Source organism: Lagopus muta, chromosome 6, assembly GCF_023343835.1.
Source record: "Lagopus muta isolate bLagMut1 chromosome 6, bLagMut1 primary, whole genome shotgun sequence".
Lineage (NCBI taxonomy): Eukaryota > Metazoa > Chordata > Aves > Galliformes > Phasianidae > Lagopus > Lagopus muta.
The window spans coordinates 49456744-49477060 of record NC_064438.1 but is presented as its reverse complement, the minus strand read 5'-3'; the positions used below and the strand labels follow the sequence as shown (position 1 = coordinate 49477060).

At 39.2% G+C, this 20317-nt stretch overlaps 1 protein-coding gene across 3 annotated transcripts in view; it reads right to left on the bottom strand.

The window, feature by feature from the left end:
- The window catches only part of TECPR2 (tectonin beta-propeller repeat containing 2), a 40120-nt gene that overhangs the window by 19356 nt on the left and 447 nt on the right, over window positions 1-20317 (bottom strand). Inside the window, exons 1-13 of one of the 3 annotated variants that reach the window (XM_048949668.1) lie at window positions 19710-20084; window positions 16884-17168; window positions 16623-16751; window positions 16098-16229; window positions 14993-15150; window positions 13607-13919; window positions 12735-12867; window positions 10901-11365; window positions 9258-10243; window positions 7790-7973; window positions 6114-6287; window positions 2561-2741; window positions 998-1139 (exon numbers count right to left, since the gene is read on the bottom strand). In XM_048949668.1, coding sequence (XP_048805625.1) covers window positions 998-1139; window positions 2561-2741; window positions 6114-6287; window positions 7790-7973; window positions 9258-10243; window positions 10901-11365; window positions 12735-12867; window positions 13607-13919; window positions 14993-15150; window positions 16098-16229; window positions 16623-16751; window positions 16884-17117 — 3231 coding nt within the window. In that variant the 5' untranslated portion in view covers window positions 17118-17168; window positions 19710-20084. Of the gene's footprint in view, window positions 1-997; window positions 1140-2560; window positions 2742-6113; window positions 6288-7789; window positions 7974-9257; window positions 10244-10900; window positions 11366-12734; window positions 12868-13606; window positions 13920-14992; window positions 15151-16097; window positions 16230-16622; window positions 16752-16883; window positions 17169-18104; window positions 18202-19709; window positions 20085-20317 lie in introns of those variants that run through there. The other 2 variants (XM_048949669.1, XM_048949667.1) reach the window with 2 other exon arrangements.

Genomic DNA, 20317 nt, shown 5'->3' with positions numbered 1-20317 from the left:
AGGAGGGCGACTAAGATGATCAGGGGGCTGGAGCACCTCCCCTATGAGGACAGGCTGAGGGAGTTGGGCTTGTTCAGCCTGGAGAAGAGAAGGCTGCGGGGTGACCTCATTGCAGCCTATCAATACCTGAAGGGAACCTACACCCAGGAGGGGAGTAAACTCTTCAAAAGGGCTGACAACAGCAGGACTAGGGGAAATGGTTTTAAGTTGAAGGAGGGAAGATTTAGGTTGGATGTTAGGGGGAAGTTCTTTACTAGGAGAGTGGTTAGGCCCTGGAACGGGCTGCCCAGGGAGGTTGTGGATGCCCCGTCCTTGGACGTGTTTAAGGCCAGGTTGGACGGGGTCCTGGGCAACCTGATCTGAATGTGTATGTTTGGTGGCCCTGCTAGGCAGGGGGGTTGGAACTACATGATCCTTGGGGTCCCTTCCAACCTGGGTGATTCTGTGATTTGAGATGACTGAACATCATCTCTCTCCAACTAAACCCCACAAATTAAGAGGTGGAATTCCAGTTCACCAAAAGAAAGAGAGAAACCTGCACAGCATAGCAATTTAAGTCACATGGCAAAAACCAGGTAGGAGAAGTCTAAATGATCAATTGCATAAGTTTTATCATGGTCAATTAGGATGATAATGTCTGGGTACTCCCAGAAAGGAAATAAATGCTTGAGAGCACAAGAAGAAAAGCAGTCTGAGCTAAGCTGTCAAGCTACATGTAGCACTGATACAACTTGGCAGACTACTTCTTGTATTCTTGAAAGCTACCATGATGCTGCTCTGGATGACCATGGAATACTTGTTTTCCTCTTTTCTGTAACATGAAAAGGGATTTCAGCCACAGTCATCCTGTAGCTTTAATACAGTGAATACAGAATACTTTTATTTATTGTGCAATTCATTACATTTTATGCTTAGAAACTTGTGAGAAAACAAACCCTGGGCAGAAGATTAAACTGAAAGCAAAATTAAAAAATGAAGTAAATAAATAAATGCCTACTTGCCACCAATGGTTGTCATCTCCTTGGGGTTTCTTTGAAACTATACCAGTTCTGAACCACAGATTTCCATGGATATCCAAAGCCCACAGTGTCTGTTGATCTCCAAGGGTTATACACACTGGTTCCAAAGCTTGCATTTCACTGGAAATGCAAATCAGAATAAAATTAAAAAACTCCACTTCAAATTTAGGCCTGTGGTGTTTTCAGGAAGCTGCTAACAGCAGTTCAAACTGTAAAAGCTCAAAAATACATTTGATTTCAAACTTCCAGTTATTGTTATGCAAACTAATAAATTTGAATGATCATAAGTAAAAACCATTCAACAACAAAATACAACTCCTTTAAAGATCTTCAAAGATTGAAACTCCGAAACATAACAATAAGACAAAAACTAAATTGTTCAGTAGTTAATAAAAAAAACAGCTTAAGTTTTTGGTAAAGCAGCTCCATGAATACATCTCCTTCAATTTCCTCACCCTATTCACAGATCAATATTAGCAGTTCAGGTATCATAAATAGAAAACTGAACCTAACTACAAAGCAGAGATAAATACTGAGTTGGACTGCAAGTTTCCTGCAAAATAAATCATCTTTAAGTTCAGAAGGTCAACGGTATCAGATGATCTTATCAGGTATTTAACAAGTAGGCAACAATGCTATTTCTTTCTGAGAACTTTTCTCGAAAACTTAAAAACAAATATGGATTTCTTTCTGCTATTTTATTATGAAAAAGAAGAACATTAAGCATATGTAAGTTGTAGGCCAAGCAAACATCATCTTTAAGTAAACTGACTAAATGATATGCAAATTTCAGATTTGAACAGGACACTGAATGTATCTTCAGTCTCTTCAAGAAGAGTCAAGTACCAGACTGGGAGGTAACAAGCTGGAACTTCACAACAGGGTATTCAGGAGGAAATAAAGTCATATGACTGCAAGAACTGGAATTTCTTTCTATACTTGCTTCATGCTGATGTTACAAGAGACTGTATTCCTGATTCTCAAAGCCAGCAGTAAACACTTGGAGCTTTTAAATTTATCACAAACTACCTACTCTGAACACAGGACCAACTAGGAAGCGAAATAACAATTACCCAGAGTATCTGTAAAAAATTTGTGACTGGAAAGTAGAAAAGCTGTGGGCAAGACAATGCTGAGATTCAGTCTCCGAAAAAACATAGCTCAGTACATTAAAGAGTACATTAAAGCCATTAGAGCATAGATTAAAGAAAGTATTCCATCAAAGAAGTCATGTTATCACACATTATTAGGAGTCTTTTAAGCATTGTTCTCACTTTCCTAAAATTTCTTTTAACTGAATCATTACTTCTGTTTACAGTGGTTTCTTTCGCTGCATAAAAGCCATTCATCAGACAGAAAAACACTGGATACATCTCCACAAAGACTGAAAGGAGATACCTGCACATATATACAGACATATAATACCCACATGCTACCCACAGCGAGGTTCAGATAACAAGTTTGCAAACATCAAGGAGTTCTAACATGAAAACAACTTGTTTCGTTCTGGTTACGAAGCTGGCCTGCTGCAGCACCGTTACCTGACAATATCGCTCTTCCACTGCTCTCCTTCAGGACAAAAGCTGCGGACTCCCTCCCGGTAGAGCAGGGCCCGCTGCTCACTCAATGCCCACACAACATTATTTCTGGATGTAACCTGCGACAGTGGATAAGGGCAATCAACCTTTACTGCTCTGGCACAAGGACGATCCACACTCAGGCCTAGAAATCAGAAAAGGAGGATTGCTTTACAAACTTGGACTTCTTGCAACTGAAAGAGAAAAAGCTACCAATAGGGAAAAAAAAAAAAAAAGAAAAAGCTGGGGGAAATATCTCTGATGTTAACACTTCTCATTTGATCACTATTGTCTTGATAGTCTGCTCTTTTAATCAACTATTAATCACTTCCTCTAATATCGCTGGATTTCTATTTTAAGAAATAAAACATTGTGCATCCTTCAACATCTTGCAGAGCCTACGAGTCCTGTGCCACCATTTCTGTTCCTTTTCTCCCTCTAGCGTCAGTATCAGGAATTTCCATTTACAAAATGTGTTAAGACTTCAGAGAAGCACTGAAGACAACACCACAAGAGTTTTTGCCCCAGACATGCCAAGAAGAAACAACCTAATCTGCACAGAGGCAGCTGAACAATTTCAGAAGAGCCTAGCACAGCAAGAAGTACTGAAAGGAGAGAGGTGCTGGTAGATTACAGGCAGTTTACATCTTTAAACCTATAACCTGGAGGAACGCGCTTCTTTTTTACAATTACACTGAGGACAGATTTACACACCTATATGAAACACCCTAACAGATCAAGCTCTTGCTTAGTCCTCTCATGCTTCTAACTCAAAAAGCAGATCATGGAACAGACCCTCCTGGAGGCCCTACTAAGGCACATGGAAAACAAAGATGAGGTGATTGGTGGCAACCAATACAGATTCACCAAGAGCAAATTGTGCCTGACAAACTTGGTGGCCTTTTATGATGGAGTTACAGCATCAGTGGATAAAGAGCAATTTACATGCTTTACATGGACTCACGCAAAGCATTTGATCCATTCACTGGATGAGGAATTGGCTGGATGGTCACGCTCAGAGAGTTTGGTCAATGGCTCAATGTCTAAGTGGAGACAACTGATGAGTGACATTCCTCAGGGATCAGTGCTGGAACCAACGTTATTTAACATCTTTGTAGGCAACATGGACAGTGAGACTAAGTGCACCCTCAGCAATTTTGCAGATGACACCAAGCTGAGGGATGCAGGTAACATGCTGAAGGAAAGCAATGTCATCCAGAGGGACCTGGACAGGCTCGAGAGGTGGGCCCATGCCAATCTCATGAAGTTCAACAAGGCCACGCACAAGGTCCTGCAACTGTAGCTATCCCAAGCATAAATGCAGGCTGGCAGAGAACTGCTTGAGAGCAACCCTGAGTAGAAGGATTTGGGAGTGTTGGTTGATGAAAGACTCAACATGAGCTGATAATATGCACTTATGTGAACCCGGAAAGCAAATGGTATCCTGGGCTCCATCAGAAGAGGGATGGCCAGAACGGACAGGGAGGTGATTGTCCTTCTCTACTCTACCTTTGTGAGGCCCCATCTGGAGTACTGTGTCCAGGTCTGGGGCCCCTGACACAAGGACAGGGAGCTATTGGAAAAGGTCCATAGGAAGGCCACAAAGATGATCAGAAGGTTGGAGCACCTCCTCTTACAGGGAAGGGCTGAGAGAGCTGGGGCTCTTTAGCGAAGAGGAGGATCCGGGGTGACCTTATAGTGGCCTTCCAGTACCTGAAGAGGGTCTAAAGGAAAGCTGGGGAGAGACTTCTTATAAGAACACGTAGTGAAAGGACAAGAGGAAATGGCTTTAAACTGGAAAAAGGTAGATTTAGACTAGATATCAGGAAGAAATTCTTTACTGTGAGGGTGGTGAGACACCAGTTGTCCAGCGAGGCTCTGGCTGCCCTCTACTAGAAACTTTTAAGGCCAAGGCTAGATGGGGTGCTGAGCAATGTGGTCTAGAAGGAGGTGTCCGTGCGAATAGCAGGGGGGACTGGAACTAGATGATCTTAAAGGTCTCTTCCAACTGAAATCATTCTACAATTCTATGAAGAAGGAATAGACTCATAACTGTATGATATTTTAGAATAACAAGACAATTGCTAAATTCCAAACATCCATTAAAGTGTGGGGAATGAAAAGATCCTAAAGAAGCAACTATCATCACTAGTTGCCTCACATTAACAAGACATATGCTGAGAATTTATTTTGTGGCAATGATAAATTTAGAAGCCCAAGAATAGCAGAATGCAAGCTGATTTAATCAAACTAATCTCTCACAGGGAAGCAAAATATTGATTAAAACCCCCACAGAGGCCTGTATGACTGGCATCGAGTTCACTCTCTATCACTGTTAGCTGTGCTTATTGGCAGCATACACGTGACCTTGGGCAGGCCACTTGACTTCCCTCTAACTACCAAGCACACTAAAAGAAAATAATTTAAGAGCAGAACATATTTGAAATAATGCTATTCAATTTCCTTGATCAAAAAGAATTTCAGTATTACACTACAGCAAGTAAATCTACAAGAGAAATTAGAAAACAAAAGCTAAATGGAAGATAAATAAGAATTTTGACAGCTACTTAGAAATATTATCCTATATTAATATGATTTATTGGTTTTTCCTTTACTCATCGTCCTCTTACTTGTACAACAATTCCTTCAGCACATTGTTTGTGATTTTTCTCTATCAACTCACTTCTCTGTGCAAATTCCCCTTGCCCAAACTTCATCCTAGAAATGGACTTTCCTTTAGCTGCATGTATCTAGCCTGAATGCTCTCTGCAGAACATCTTCCAAATGTTTTCTCCTCTTTGTGTTGAAGCAGATAAATCTAAGGCCATCGCTTCAAAGCTCCTACTGCACTATCCCTATCTGATCCTTCCTCATTCATAGCCAGTGACAAAGCAGCTCTAGACAGCTGCTTCCTAGCCCCTTCCATTCCTCCACGGACCATTTCTCAACACTTCTGAATCCATTCATGGTCTTCCATCCATTACCTTCCTTCCTTTCATTATCAACTGGTGTATTTTATCTCCAAACAGATTACTGTTTTTAAAACAAACAGCTTCTGCTTTCACTCGCACTGTCTCCCCTACACTTGAATTTCTTGTCAACATCCATACACTATCTAATTTCATCTCAAATTCCTACTTAAAACTGCATTAAAATCCTTCAAGCAAGCAAACAAAACCCACTCGAGGATCACTTATTTTAGTGTACCATGCCATTTTCAAGGCAAGAAAATTATTTCAATATTTTCTGCAATCCTTTTTTCATTTATCTGCATTCATCCCATGTCTCTTTTTCACAAATCCTCCATATCACATATACTCCACTTAACAAAAAGAACAAGTGGAGATGAATTGGTTTACTCAGCAGCCCCACATAAAATCTCACAACTGTTTCCTAAAGACTTCTCAAGATGAAAAGGTTTTTCTATGTTTTGACTGCGAACAAAAGTTTAAAACCAATGGCAATTGTTTAATAGACTTGAGCTCTAGAATTTTAGCCTTCAAAAATCAAAAAGTACCTGTTTGTAGATACAGATCTCCATTTGTTCTGATAATCCAGGCAGTGTCATCACTTAAAGCTACAAACACAGCCTGAGGTAAAGCCTCGTACCAGTGTCGTTTTCCTTTTATAGTCACTTTTCCACAAGCAAATGCTTTATTAGTCTTCTGCTCAATCTTCCAGAGAAGAGCCCCTGTATGAGAAATAAATAGAGAGAACACAAAATCACTAAACAATTACCACAACAGAGATGCTGATTTGTCCCACCCACACCTTAACTGACGCGTAGGAAAAACAACTGCTAAACTAAAATGCAAGATTTATAAACCCATGCAATTTCTTTTAAAAGGCAAGAGCAGAACCAGTAGCCAACTTCTCTAGAAATTTCTGAAATGCATTTATCATTATAGATTCCACGTGATTTTTAAGCGTTTAAATGAAAATCACTTCTTAGTTATATACACTGAAAACTAACCACCAAAACTTCACATCAGGATAAAATGAGCCCACTATTAAAAGATTAAGCTTACAGCCTGTCTCCCCACTAGGTAGTACATCCTTGGCACATCTACAGAGACACTGATAATGTCTGCAACAAATCCTTTCACAAAAATTGTACTTCCTGATTTCTAAAAAAGCATATCAAGAGGGGATAATTGTACTCCTCCCACTTTTCACAAATACTAATAGTTTCAGTAACCCAAATCGTAACTTTGTTGGATCGGTGACAAAGACCTGAACAGGCTGCACCATGCCATACACCAGTGGGCAGTGCTATCACCTGTCTACTTCTCAGCATGTCACAAGTAGACAAAACTCAAAAACACAACTGCACGAATCCATCTTAGGTGCTTTCTCCAATTAGAAAAAGAAAAGCAAATGAAATTCCAAATTTAACTACTGGTTAGCATCCATGCTGGTTCATACCAGAGTAATATATTATATTAACTGCCTTTGAATAATTCCTGAAAGCAGGATTTGATTCCATTTTGACTCTTGTGTTAATACGCTCATGTAAATATATTTAATTCCAAAATTGTGAATACTAGAAATCCACATGGGCTCAAGAAAACATTGGGCAGGTTCCTGGAACTGAGGGGATAACAGATTGGCAGAAATGGTTAGGCCACCACCAACTGCAATCTAAAACTACTGAGGGCAAATGTCAGACATGCTGGCCCTATTTCTTTCCTGCAGGCATCTGCCTTTGTCCAGTTTCAAAGACATGATACTGAGCTGGATGAATCTATACTCTGATCTAATACAGCCACTCCTGTATTTTTTTTCCTAGAACAAAAGCCAACTACAGGTTCAAAGAAAAAAACCTTTCTTCTTAAACCAGACAGCAAATCTTCTACACAAAGCAAAGACTGATTTGCTTTTAGAGATGACAGAGGAGGAAGAGTAATGGCAGAGCAGGAAGTCTGTAGTTTAGAAAATAGCAAGGGAACTTCTGTTTGCATGCCAATCCTGAAGTAATCTGAACAGCTAAAAATGATGCAAGTTCATCACCAAAGACCACCAGCTAAATTAAGCTGGTATGCAGATCTACTGAAGATGCAACCGTATCCTTTGAGTTTTTCCTCATCTAATCAAATAACAGCTAAGTATTAAAAAATTAAAAAGCAAAGGGAATGCACAGTTCTATTAAGGTTCCATATTTATGTGGTTACAGTGAAGTACAAGCCAACCAACCTGAAGGGGAAACCGCCACCTGCTGGACTCCATCTTCAAACTTCTGCCACCGCAGCCCAGCAGCTGGAAGTGCACTGCAATACAGGCTGCCTCTGTAGTCCAGGCACCAAATATACTTCTCTGAGACGGCCAGGCTCAAGATGCCATAGCCAGGGCCAGAGTATCCCATCCAGCTCTCTGCAAACTAAGAACTGTACAGTCAGCACAGTGGCAGATGTCTTTCAACTGCACAAGAAAATGGCTGCATAAGCACGAGCAGCTGCCATGTTGTTGATTCTAAAAATCACTAAACTTAAAGTTCTTATGTACCTTAATCAATAAGTGCCTAGGGTAAAACAAAACTACGTTTATCATTGTTTTCTAACATACCATGTACTGCAAACTAAAAATCCTACAACAAAAGTTATAGCAAAAAGAAAACTAGATCATAGAATCATACAATCATAGAACAGCCTGGGTTGAAAAGGACCACAATGACCATCTAGTTTCAACCCCTCTGCTTTGTGCAGGGTTGCCAACCACCAGAGCAGGCTGATGCTGTCATCTGCATATGTGACCTGCATTGTAAGCATCTACACAGCACTTCTAAACATTTCAGAATATAACAGCCCAAAATTAATTCAAAAAGGCAAAAAAAGGCTTCTGTACTTTGGGCTGTAGCTATGACTAAATAGGATGCTATCAACTTAAAACTCATTTCTTGACAAGTATTTGGTTGATCTCAGCACACGGAACAATTAAGAGCTCTGCTAAAACTCCTTGTGTTTTTTTTGTTTGTTTGTTTTTTGGTTTTTTTTCCGTTTTACAGACTTCACAGTTAATTTTTGTACTTCTATAATCTGTAAGAATATTCCTACTTCTATGGCTATGTTTAAGTCATAAAATAACAATTAAGAAAAGAGGGGTAACAGGAGAAGGAAACACACCAGCGTTTAAAATAGCATTAACTGCTGTCTATGACACAAAGAAAGATAAATCCTCACTCTGAGTATTTGCAGGCAAAATGAACCTTAACCAGATCCATCCATGAAAGATAACCAGCATTAAATTCCTAGCACAGTTAATGGAAGTTTGGAGCACTATCTTGCAGGACTCAGACTACTGGAGGCCTAACAAAGAGCAGCCTTTAAGCATGACTGCTTCTCACTCTTTAACGGATGTGCTAGTGACACAACTTTTTTGTCCAACTGGAAATCATAACAATGGTTATGAAGACACTACAGCTTCTCCAGCTTCTAAGGACTCATCCACCATTCTGAAGTCTGATACATCACATTTCATAAGAGTCACGACACATATTGCTGCTTTGGTTTTATGTTTTACTTGTTGAACTAAGCAAAAAGAAAACTGCCTCCCTAAAGATATAAAGAATAGTCATCACATGCAAGCGTGCTCTTTTTTTTTTTTTTTTTTCTTTCTTCAAAATGTTGAGATTTAAAATATTTTTAACTAAATTGAGAACATATACCTGATCAGATTTTAACAGCACCATTTCATCTAGGCTTATCCTGGCTGTATCCTGGGAACCAGGCTCAGCACCAACTTCAGGCACACTAGTCTCTGAGGATGAATATGGTAATCCATGTCCATAAATATCCTCTTCATCACTTGAGGCAAATTCCTCCTCTGCCTTACTTTCACGAGTGTTTGTTATCCATTCAGCAGTGCTAGTACTAGATTTAGCTTTGATTACACTTTCAAAATTCCATCCAGAAATGGAACTATGCTCTGAATCAACACCTTTAGAGATGTCAAAGTGGTGAACAGAAGGAACTGACAGAGCACTGTCTGTTAGAGAATGCTGCTGTTGGTCTTCTCTACCAGTTTCATCACTTTCATTCAGCGTCGGTGATGTTTGAACACCAAGTACACTGCTACATTCCAAAAGCATTTGGTCCGGCTGTTCAAAACATTTTTCACCATCCTGCAGCTTCATTTTATCTAGATTTTCATTTAATTTACACAATGTACTAAAATCCTGTTCTTCTTGGCCTAGCTTTCCAAGACAGCCTTCACTGCTTGCAGAAAACATACAATGGTTATTTTCAGTGACAACAGTGCTTGTTAAGTCTTCTGTGAGGATGGGAGGAGAGACAGATGTCAAAGCATCTATAATTGTCGATGTACCCATGCCACTGTCACTGTTGGGAAGTTTCTGTAAGTCAACTGTATCTCCATTTTCTTCATTAGATAGTACAGTTGCAGACTCGGGAGACTGTAGGACAGTAAATGTTTCTGATCCGTTATCTTCCTGCAGGACTGTATTGGACTCCACGCTGAACATGCTTTCCTGATCTGGAGACCCAGTACTCAAATGATCAATGCTTCCACTCATCAGGCTGGATGTCATGGAAAATGAATCTGCGTTCACTGAATGCGGGCTGTCACCAGAAAGCTGACGCTCATAATTGGGTTCACCTTCCAGAGAGATGTGGTTCCTCTTGGCTCCACTGTCTGTTCTCACAATAAATAAAAAAATTTAAAAAAAAAAAGGGAGAGAGAAGGAGGGCATGAGTCATATTAGTAAGATTTAATTAATATTTTTATTGGTGCTAAGAATAGAATTGAATCTACATTTTGGCATACTGATTAGTTTTCTGCTTGAACACTAAATGATACACATAAAATCAAAGACGACTGAATAACAAAACATTTTAAAATTACAACATCCCCATAAAAAAACTCTCAGAATATTTAACTGTTTACACTCTCTCAATAAACTAAAAAAGAATGGCTGAGAAATAGTGTCAAATACTTTCGGATGAATAGGTATTACACAAATCCAACAAAACTGGAAGTAGAATCCCACTGTATATTACCAACTGCTATATCTTACAATATTAAGCATGTTTACATAAAGCAAAACAAACTTAAAAGGAATAAAATAAACAGATCTGAAAAGAAAGGTATCATCAATGTATTGATTTCAAAGCACGCATTCGTCCTAAAAGATAAAAGGCCCAGCACAACCATTCCAAATATGTCAGATCTTAGATTTTACGTGAGAATGCAAGATAAACAAAGCACATCAAGAATGCACTCGCGTGAGATGTACCAGATGTGACATATTCTAATAATGACCAGAGGCAGGCAAAGTTCTGCAAGGCTTACCTTGTTTCTTCTTCTTTTTCTTTTTCACTTTAATTGGCTTTACAATGAGTTCCTGATCAAAGTCTTCAGAGCTGATAGCGCTGAACCGTTGTGAAGAAAGCTGGCATTCTCTCTGAGCTTCTGAAAATTGGTCTGCACATATCATAAAACTAGAGCCACTGTCCACAGAATTTACTGAACTGCTCCTGCTTCTTGATTCACTTGCTACAGAGCAGCCCCTTTTTCTTGTTTCATTGCTCAAGTCTCCCACTCTATCAAAGCTTTTTTCCAATAGTGCTGGAGTTTCCAGATCATCTTTCACTAAAGAGTCTCTTTTATCACCAACAGCTGAGGGAGAAGTAACTATTTTTTTATCTGTTTCCACTGAAGGGCTGGATGATGCAGATGCAACAACTGGTATCGGCGTCAGCAAATGAGGACTCGAATCTGTTGAAGGATTCAGCAGCTTTGAACTCCCATCTGAAACTGACCAAAAGAAAAATAAAGGTATAAACACTAGGGTGTCAACTTGGTTGGAGAGTGCTCAGAGAAGGGAAGCTTCATCCAAAAGAATTTTATCTAAATGCACAACATTTCAATTACATATACACGTACAGTGTAAATTTCATGCAAGTAAATCTATATTAAGTTATGTTAGTAAAATCAATCCTCCAAAGTCCAAATCCATCAAAGCCTTATTAGAAAATTCTGCTTTTATGTTTACACAAAGAGAATGGTTACAGGTCTTTAGACTGGAAGACCTAAGTGTGTTATGTACTGAAGTACCATCGCCTATTTTCAACTTCTTCAAACATTCAGTATCTTGAGCAAAATAAACCTAAACAACGATAACAAACAAACAAGAAACAACAAAAAACATCCACCAAGATCTAGGAAAACTGACCAGATCAAATCACTGTGGTAATTAGAAGAAAATACGTTTCAAGAAGACTCTTCCCAACTATGCTTGGAAGTTAAGAATAGAATAGTAAACGGTCCCTAGAATTTTGTGAGTGCTGAACCACTTAAATGACCAAAGCTATCACTAAGCATGAGGATCAAACTAAGTCCTCTAGCATCTCTAACATCCAACAGATCTTCACAGCATATCTGCTAGCATTTTGCTAACAGAAAGCCAAGACAAGAGATTTTTAAATACATAAGTAATCTTTCTGTGAGTCTAACATGCTGGATAATGGTGTTTATATACATATATATATATATATTTTTTTTTTTAATGAGGAGAAGAAATCAGCCAGCATCATCATTAAGGAAATATTACTAATCCTTTTTACAGAGTTCTAGGAACACAGATGCTGAGCTCAGATGTCACCAAATAAGAAAAGAAAGCCTTCAAATTATTTTTGGAGATTTCATGAATATTCTTTGGGTGCTTTGCCAGTTCTTTCTTAGTCATTGCTGGGAAGGCTGAGATTTCCTCTGGAACACAAGTGATGACAGGTGGAACAAAATCATCCCACTCAATTATCACCAACCCAAACAATTGAGTAGGTAGATAATCAAGACTGTGAAAGCAGATTGCTCAAGAAACACTGTTGAGAATAAAGATGCTTGGTAAGGAAAATATTGATCAACTCTCAAAAAAATATAATTAATTTCTTAATGCCTTCACTCTTGCAGACAATAGAGACAGACGAGCAGATAAATCAGAGCTCTAAATACAGTCTTCTGGAGAAAAAAAAAAAAAAAAAGAGCAATTCCAGAGAAATTAGTAGGTTGGGTTGTTTTTTTTTTCCCAGTAAGCAAATACATACCAACATAAAACCAACCCCAAAGGTATGACAGACATCAAGTTCCACAAGGCACATACTCAAGTTTGCTACGTTGTACAAACCTAGTGATGACAGTCCTTCAGGTCTGCTTGAGATTCTTATGATGTCTCTATCTCCCTTCAAGAGAAAAATCTCATTGCTGGTGCAGGACACAGACACAATATCACCATATCCTTCCAATCCACCAATCAAAGCCTATAACGAGTCACCAAATACAGAAATAATTGGCTACAGATTAATCCGTTGTTTGGACAAGATTAGGCTCTTAACAAATTGTTCACTGAAATTTAACTGACACAGACAGTTAGAGGATGTTAACAAAAAGAAAATAAAAAAGAAACAAGAAAGCACGTTGCAACTTGGGCATAGCTCAATTTTCGTACTCATTTCCATTCTAATGCCACGAGTTTAATCACTTCTGTCTCAATTAGAAGCAATCAATTACTTCAATAATACATAATTTGGAGGCAAAAAAAAAAAAACCAAACTACTCGTGTTTGATATCATTTATACAAAAAGATATTAGCTTGCATTCATTTTCATACGCACTTTTAAAAGACAAAATAGCAGCTTTTTTATAGGAAATAAAGTCTAATGCTAGTTTTTTGGCTGACACCAACAGTTGTAGAAAGGAAATAAATAGTTCCAGGCATATCTTCTAGGCATAAAGTTTCTTTTTGCATGAACTACTACATTTTATATTTATATATGCTTTCCTAAGTGTTTAAATTGATTACAAAATACATTTTTGTTACATTTAATATATAAATATTGTGAGTATATCCTTGCAACGACAACCTGAAGAGTGAGAAATCCTTTTTAGGTTTCAGCATGAGTCTAAACCGTAGGAGTATGAGGACACAATCCAAAGAGTCCCACAACACAGCATGAACAAAAGCAAGAAACAGAATATGCACCCATAAAATTCATCTACCTGGTTCACGGTGTCTAATAAATAGATGCTGTACTCATTCCAGGTCAGCACCCATCCTTCTCGAAAAAAGCATGAAACAAGGCCAAGGTGTTTCTCTGGGGAGCTGTAACCTCCTCTGTCGGGTGGTTCCAAACGAGGATACAATTCAAAAGTTTGTATTCCTCTAGCAAATAAATCTTTCAAGATGAACGTGGCCTGAACAGTCCCATGAACATCAGATTTCCAGAGGCGAAGCCCAGGTCTGGCAGCAAACAGCGTCAGATCAGTCTGCTTACAGAGGCCAGGTATAAAACATGCTCCAAATTTGCCACTGCTAAAATACAAAACAAGAATGTATTTTAAAAGCTATACACACAACACGGAAACAAATGTTAAGACTAATAAACTTACTCATAAATTTACAACTGCAGGTTATCAACATTAAAAATGTTGTTCAATTGAAATATTCCATCAAATGTCTGAAATACATATAAAACAAGAACTGTACTACCAAGTAACATGGGTTTTCCCTCAGTTTGAGATGTCAGACATCATGTCTGTTAGACAAGTTAAATAACCCCCCCCAACACGACTCACAGTCCCAACACCACTCTGTCCATCCTAGAAAGATCCTACTATGCAGCCATCCTTCTCTCAGTATTGATGAAAACAAGCAAAACTCCACTACAGAACGCTAAGAAACTGACAACCTCTATTTGCAAGGAACAGATCTCAGCTGTTAAAATCTTTGCACATAAAAGCACTATCACCGAAAAAGTAAAAAAGTAAGGGGGTCCTTGGTGTTCATATCATTATCCATATGAAACATATGTTATAAACCCCCTCTAAGGAGTCACTTTCCAATTTCCAGATGCAGTCAGTCACACCGATCCAATACTGAGTATCCTCTTCTTCCATAACCCAGAATGATAACACAATAAAAGATGCCAGGAAGCCATATTAGAAGTTCCTAGCCTTAAGTGATTCCTATGCACATTCCTTTTAATTCACTTTGGGGTGTTAAAAAAACCCAGAAATTAAGTCATTGACTGCATTAGGTAATACACCATCCACGAGACAGACCACTGTTTACAATGGTTGCTCACCCTAAGCCACAGTGAAGAGTGAGGGACTGCAAAGTTTAACAGTGCTTTCAGTTTAAACTAGAAAACACCTTAAATAATTTTTGCATTGCAAACAAAAAGACTGTAATACATTTGCAACCAACTTTCTAAGTAAGCAGAATTGTCATTTCATGTTTGAGCATACATGGCTACTCTAACTGCATTTTTTGTAAGTGGACTGCTCTGTTCTATTAATTTCACTGCTTAGGTCACCCTTTCTATAATCCATCCTGAAAAGCTAGAATTAACTAATGTGCCTGCATCAAGATTTTATGAGGGTTACTTTTTTCTGGGCTGTGTTCCAACTTGCTTGACAGATCTCTCTTCCGTGTAAAACAGTATGGTTCGTTGTAAAGTGGAGACAAGCAGCACTTTCTGGTTGTAATCCAACTGGACAATCGAAGATGGCTCTTCCAGCACAAGGCTGGAGTTGCAAACACCCTTTTAAAGATACATGAAATTAGTAACAGTCAAACTTTCTAAAAAACATACGATAATAACAAACACTTTAAGCAAAAGAACACGCCCAAAAATGTTAAAACAAGCAAAAAGCAACTTTTGGCCTGCTGTTCCATCATGTTCACTTATTGAACACAAAGTTACTTTATGTAGACAAGAGAGCTGTTAGACAGCATGCGACTGCTGGTATGCACAATGAAATTCAATTTCCCTGGGAATTTAGCTTATTTCATTTGAACTCAACAGAAACCCTCAAATATGTATTTTCTTCCTTCTCCTCCACTGCCAGGCTGCAGGAAGCAATGACAACTGTTACGTTTGGTGACATTAAAACTTTCTGTCATATTAGTCATTGGCAGTCCTAGCCCACCCAAGAATCACAGATAAATCAGGACGGCTGCTGTTTTCATATGTGTGAAGAAAAGTCTAAACAAGTTAGCACTTGTTACGTTGACGTCCCAGGTCCATATTAATTCAAAAATGATCAGAAAAATCCCACTCTCTGGTAACACAGTAGAGCCACCCAGTAGAACCCAATCCTGTTTTCATTCTACACCTCTAGACTGAGATGCTGGAAAAAACAAAAACTCCAACAATCCAGTGAACCAGCAAGCTGCATCGTTTGAGTGTACTCTTTCCAAGTAAGCGAGGAAAAACTATTTGCTGAAATCTGAAGAGGTGTACAGTTATTTCAGAAATAAAAACTAAAAATACTGATCCTTCCCACTTTATATTTCTTAAAGCTGTTGCAAAGAATTCCCACTGGTCAACTTCACGGGTGCACGCACAGCTGCCTGTGAGTTCACACACCAATAAAACAATCCAACTAACCACATGACAGGAAGCAATTCACTAACTGCTACGTATTTCAACACAGAAGCTTTTTTCCTTCCCCCAGAAAATTGTAAATTAGAATAAGGGTCTTTTACGTGGTCTAGATCGAGGGCAGAGTAGACAATCTTCCCTCTGTCATCTCCGGAAAATAATTTCATTCCATTGGGACTCCAAGCTAAAGCCGTAATGCTACTTTTGTGGATACCAGCAACATCGAATCGCCGAAGCTGTGAAACAATACCAAAGAAAGACAAGAATGAAGGGCAAACACAGACACAACGCCTACTTGGTGACTCGGACTGATAAATCAGAGGTTCAATCCAAAAATGCAAGTCGTTCCAATTTCTGTTAGGGCAAACAAATAACAAACAACTCACCACTGAATAGCTCAGCCAGCTACTACAGATGAGTTCAGCAGAAGAATTTTTGATTAAGTTCCTTTTGTAATGAAAAAAATGTTTTAAGATCACTGCTTTTCTAAGCTTAACATACGAAGCATAAAACATTCACACTTTATCAGGCAAAATTCTCTGTTTTTCACTATTACAAAGAATCCCCATAATACTCTACTAGGATTCACCATAACCAATCTCACAGTTTAGCCAAAAGCAAAGATTTACCTGTTTGTTTCTTCCAGGCAATGAAGACACAAGCTGAAAAACTGCAACTCGACCCGAGGCTGTACCAACAGCAACTAGATCATCAAAACAGCTCAGCAGCTTCACAAAAGTTATAGATTCACACTTCCCCTGTTGGAAGAAACCATACATAAAACTTGCAGAGTTACTGAGAGTCAAAGAACCAGTTTTGAATAGCCACTCAATTCTGAGCACCTTAGCACAGATAAAAACTTGATTAGAAGGAACACAGTTTGTATTTACCTCAAAATTATATTTCTTCATCTGGTTTAAATGTCTGCAGTAGAGATAAAGCATTCCAATGCTGCTTCCCACGGCAATGTAGTCGCCATTGGTATCAAGTGCCGTGAGGTACACCACAATAGAGCGAAAGCCTTTTTGGATCTTTGTTGGAATGGCATTGAGTAAATAATATAAGGGACAAAACTCCTTAAATAGAACTGGTGAAGCCACAGATGCCATAGCAAGCACTGGCATCAGTAATTTTAAGGCTGAAATAAACACATCTACTTCATGGCATAAGGAAATCTGAAAGACAAAACCAAAAGATAATCCATTAACTTCCTTGGAGATAGTAAGTAGTTAACAGAAAGTCACTGCCTAACAAGTAGGCATGCAGAAATTGTCAGATTTTCTTTAGTATAAAAAACCAAAAGCTTAATTCTTCTAGGGGACGTAAGCTGTTCTTAGAACACTCTCATTCTTTAGAATAAGCTTGTTTTCTTCAGTTCAGTAATCTAAGGATGCATGGTAACTGCTAATTCTGGGATAAGCTTTTTTCCTTGCAGCTTATCAAAGTTGAGAAGATAGAGTAATTTGAACTCAGTTGGCCAGTGAAAGATCTGTATGGGCTGTGCCTGGCACAGAACAATCCACATGAACATTTCTTCATCTGTCTGAAGATTCTCCCCTCAACCTTGCCAGAAGTGAGAGCACAGGATGTTCACTGTTTAAGCAGGCATAGTGAGATCGAAGTGTCAATCTAGTTTTTACGTTCAGTTCCCCATTCTCCTTGCCCCCGGCCTCAAGAAATCATTTGCTACAAGCAAACCCAATCAACAGAGTGGTTTAGAGCTCCACAAAAACAAATGCAGCTTTCCAAGAGGAGAATTGTGGATATCTGGAGAGAAGAGAGCTTTCTACAGTTACTTAAGCAAGCAATGTTAAAGACTTTCTTTAGATTCAGCAGTTGCAACTTCCTTAAAGAAAAAAGAAACAGAAGTACAGCAAAACACAGAAATGCTGAAAATTGTTCTGAAAAATATTCCTCATGCAGTCTGTGTGGTATGTCCTATTTTGCCTAGCTAGTATTTCTCTAAGGATGAACATGGTATTTGTTTCACAGCCTCACGCGTTGCTTACAGCGTATCTCAACTAAATTAGAAATAACATTGCTGCACTCGTTTAATATCTCCACTACTGTGAAAAGCTCTGATGTCTCAATTTCCAAGCTCTGTCACTTACTGTGCTAGAGGATTCGCCATGCTGGCTTCGTGCCCTGCAACACTTGCTGTCAACACGCAACTCCACCAAATCCAAGGGATTACTTCTGATGCACTGCCCATTCAAGCCCACGTTAGACAAGATAGCTGGAATTAAAAGTTGTTCCTGGACTCCTATGTTCTCAGTTACAAAAAAATAAACCAGCCACTGAAAAAGCTAACAGCGATTATCAGATGTTCTTAACTGTGGTAAATCTTACTGCTTGATAGAAAATAATTCCACTCTGGCACTGTTTACAACAGTCGTGACACCTATTTCATAACATATCACAGGGATTAGCAGATGAATGTGTCCAAACTGCTTCTCAGGCAAGAGTTCTTTATGGAGTTGTTGACTAAGTCACAAACAACCTAATCATCACTTTTATATAACATTTACGCACATCTCTTTCCTACCTGTATTTTAGAACTCCTTTCCCCTAACATTTTCTACCTTCTATCCATACAGACAACTAAACATCAACAAAATCTACTGCTGAAGTCTCCTGCTTGCACCCCTAGCCATGCTGCTTTGCTGGTTATGCAATTTTAATGCCTCCTGGTTGACTTTCTGTTTTGTTTTTTTTAACTGAAACCCAGACTCTGCCCTGAGTCCCACACAAAGCTTCCTCTAACGTAAACTTCTGCCATAAACTCCCCAATTACTGCTTCATGAACTTCACGTTTATTTCTTTAATTCCTCTTTGTCACCTCTTCAGCTGACATCAGCCTCTCACCACGCTAAGATGCTCCCGCACCTGGAACTGCAGATTTCCCAGCTGCCAAAGGACCTCACAGTCCTTAAAATTCTCTCTCTCTCTCATTTTCCATCCATTACTCTTACAGCTCAAATGCAGTTGTTGAAAAAATAACCTATTACAAACTACAGAAACTTCTATAACTCAGAAAAAGTGTGCTCTCCTTCCTCCTACAATAACCCTACCTGCGTTTTTTCCTGTGTTTACAATGAATTGAAAAAAAAAAAATATATATATATATATATATGGGAAAGTATTTGATAATAGTACCTTCTCCCCATCCCAAAGCACTGTAAGGAATTATTTTTTGTTATATACTGAATTAAACTTGAAAAATGCAGTCAGGTTAGGGGTCTCATTTCTCCTAAGATTACTGTACAACATTATCACACTCTTTCCTCTAATGAAGAAGTTGTAAACACTAATGTTTATTTTTCTTTTCTATAATTTATTCATCCTATACAATTGAAATTGCATTAATCAACTGTAATTTCTTGTCAACAAAGAAATTAGTTTAATCTTGAGTACTTGCACTGTTTGTGTAAAAATATAACTGGAAGCTCCAATCACCACTTTACTAAAAATACTGCTAATTAAGCCAAACAAATGTATAAGGGAGCAGGGAATTGCAGCACAGCCCTACACACTCAGACGCTTTTTGTAAACGCAATCATTCTCCTCTACAGTCTTCAATCTCTAATTACACCTACACATCATATATGGTTTCCTATTTACTATCAAGATTCTATTTTATCTTTGTTAACCAAAGGCAAGCAGAGGGCTGTCTCTGCAGACAGCTGTTGGCTCAGCAGCACTGTGCCAGCACTCACCTGGAGCAAGCACTAAGCAGTGGATGCAGAGCGCAGGCAACACCTGATGCTGCCCATTGAAAACCAGATCAGAATCCTCCCTTGGCAACTTGCAGACAGCACTTAGGTACTGTGTTAAGTGAACATTTTGAAAAGCAGAGCTGTTGCTGCCTTTCCTTGCAGAGGGCTCAGCGTTGCCTCACAGGGATGGCCAGTGTGGGGGATAATCCTGCGCTCAGACAGACGCTCAGCTGGCTGTGTGTCACAGACTCAGCACGAGAGGCCAAAGCTGTCGCTGCTTTTCTCCGAACCAGGCATCCTCTGTATACAGCTCTGCTGTTCAGCTCTTCGATAGAAATAAATCCCGTACATTCAGGCCCTTTGGAGAGGGACAAATTCTGACCTCGGACACGTGCTGCCAGCCACAAACGCTTTTTGTTTCAGAACTCACGTTTTCAGGTAGCAATCACCGAATTACGCACGCACGGCTCTGAGCTACCCACGAAACGCTGCATTTCTGGCGTTTCTTCAGAAGGCGGGGGGGGTGGGGAACACAAACAAGAAACAACGCTGGGTGACAGGGGCTGCGAAAAGGCCGATCCGCGCTGCTGCCCGCACACACGGGAGCA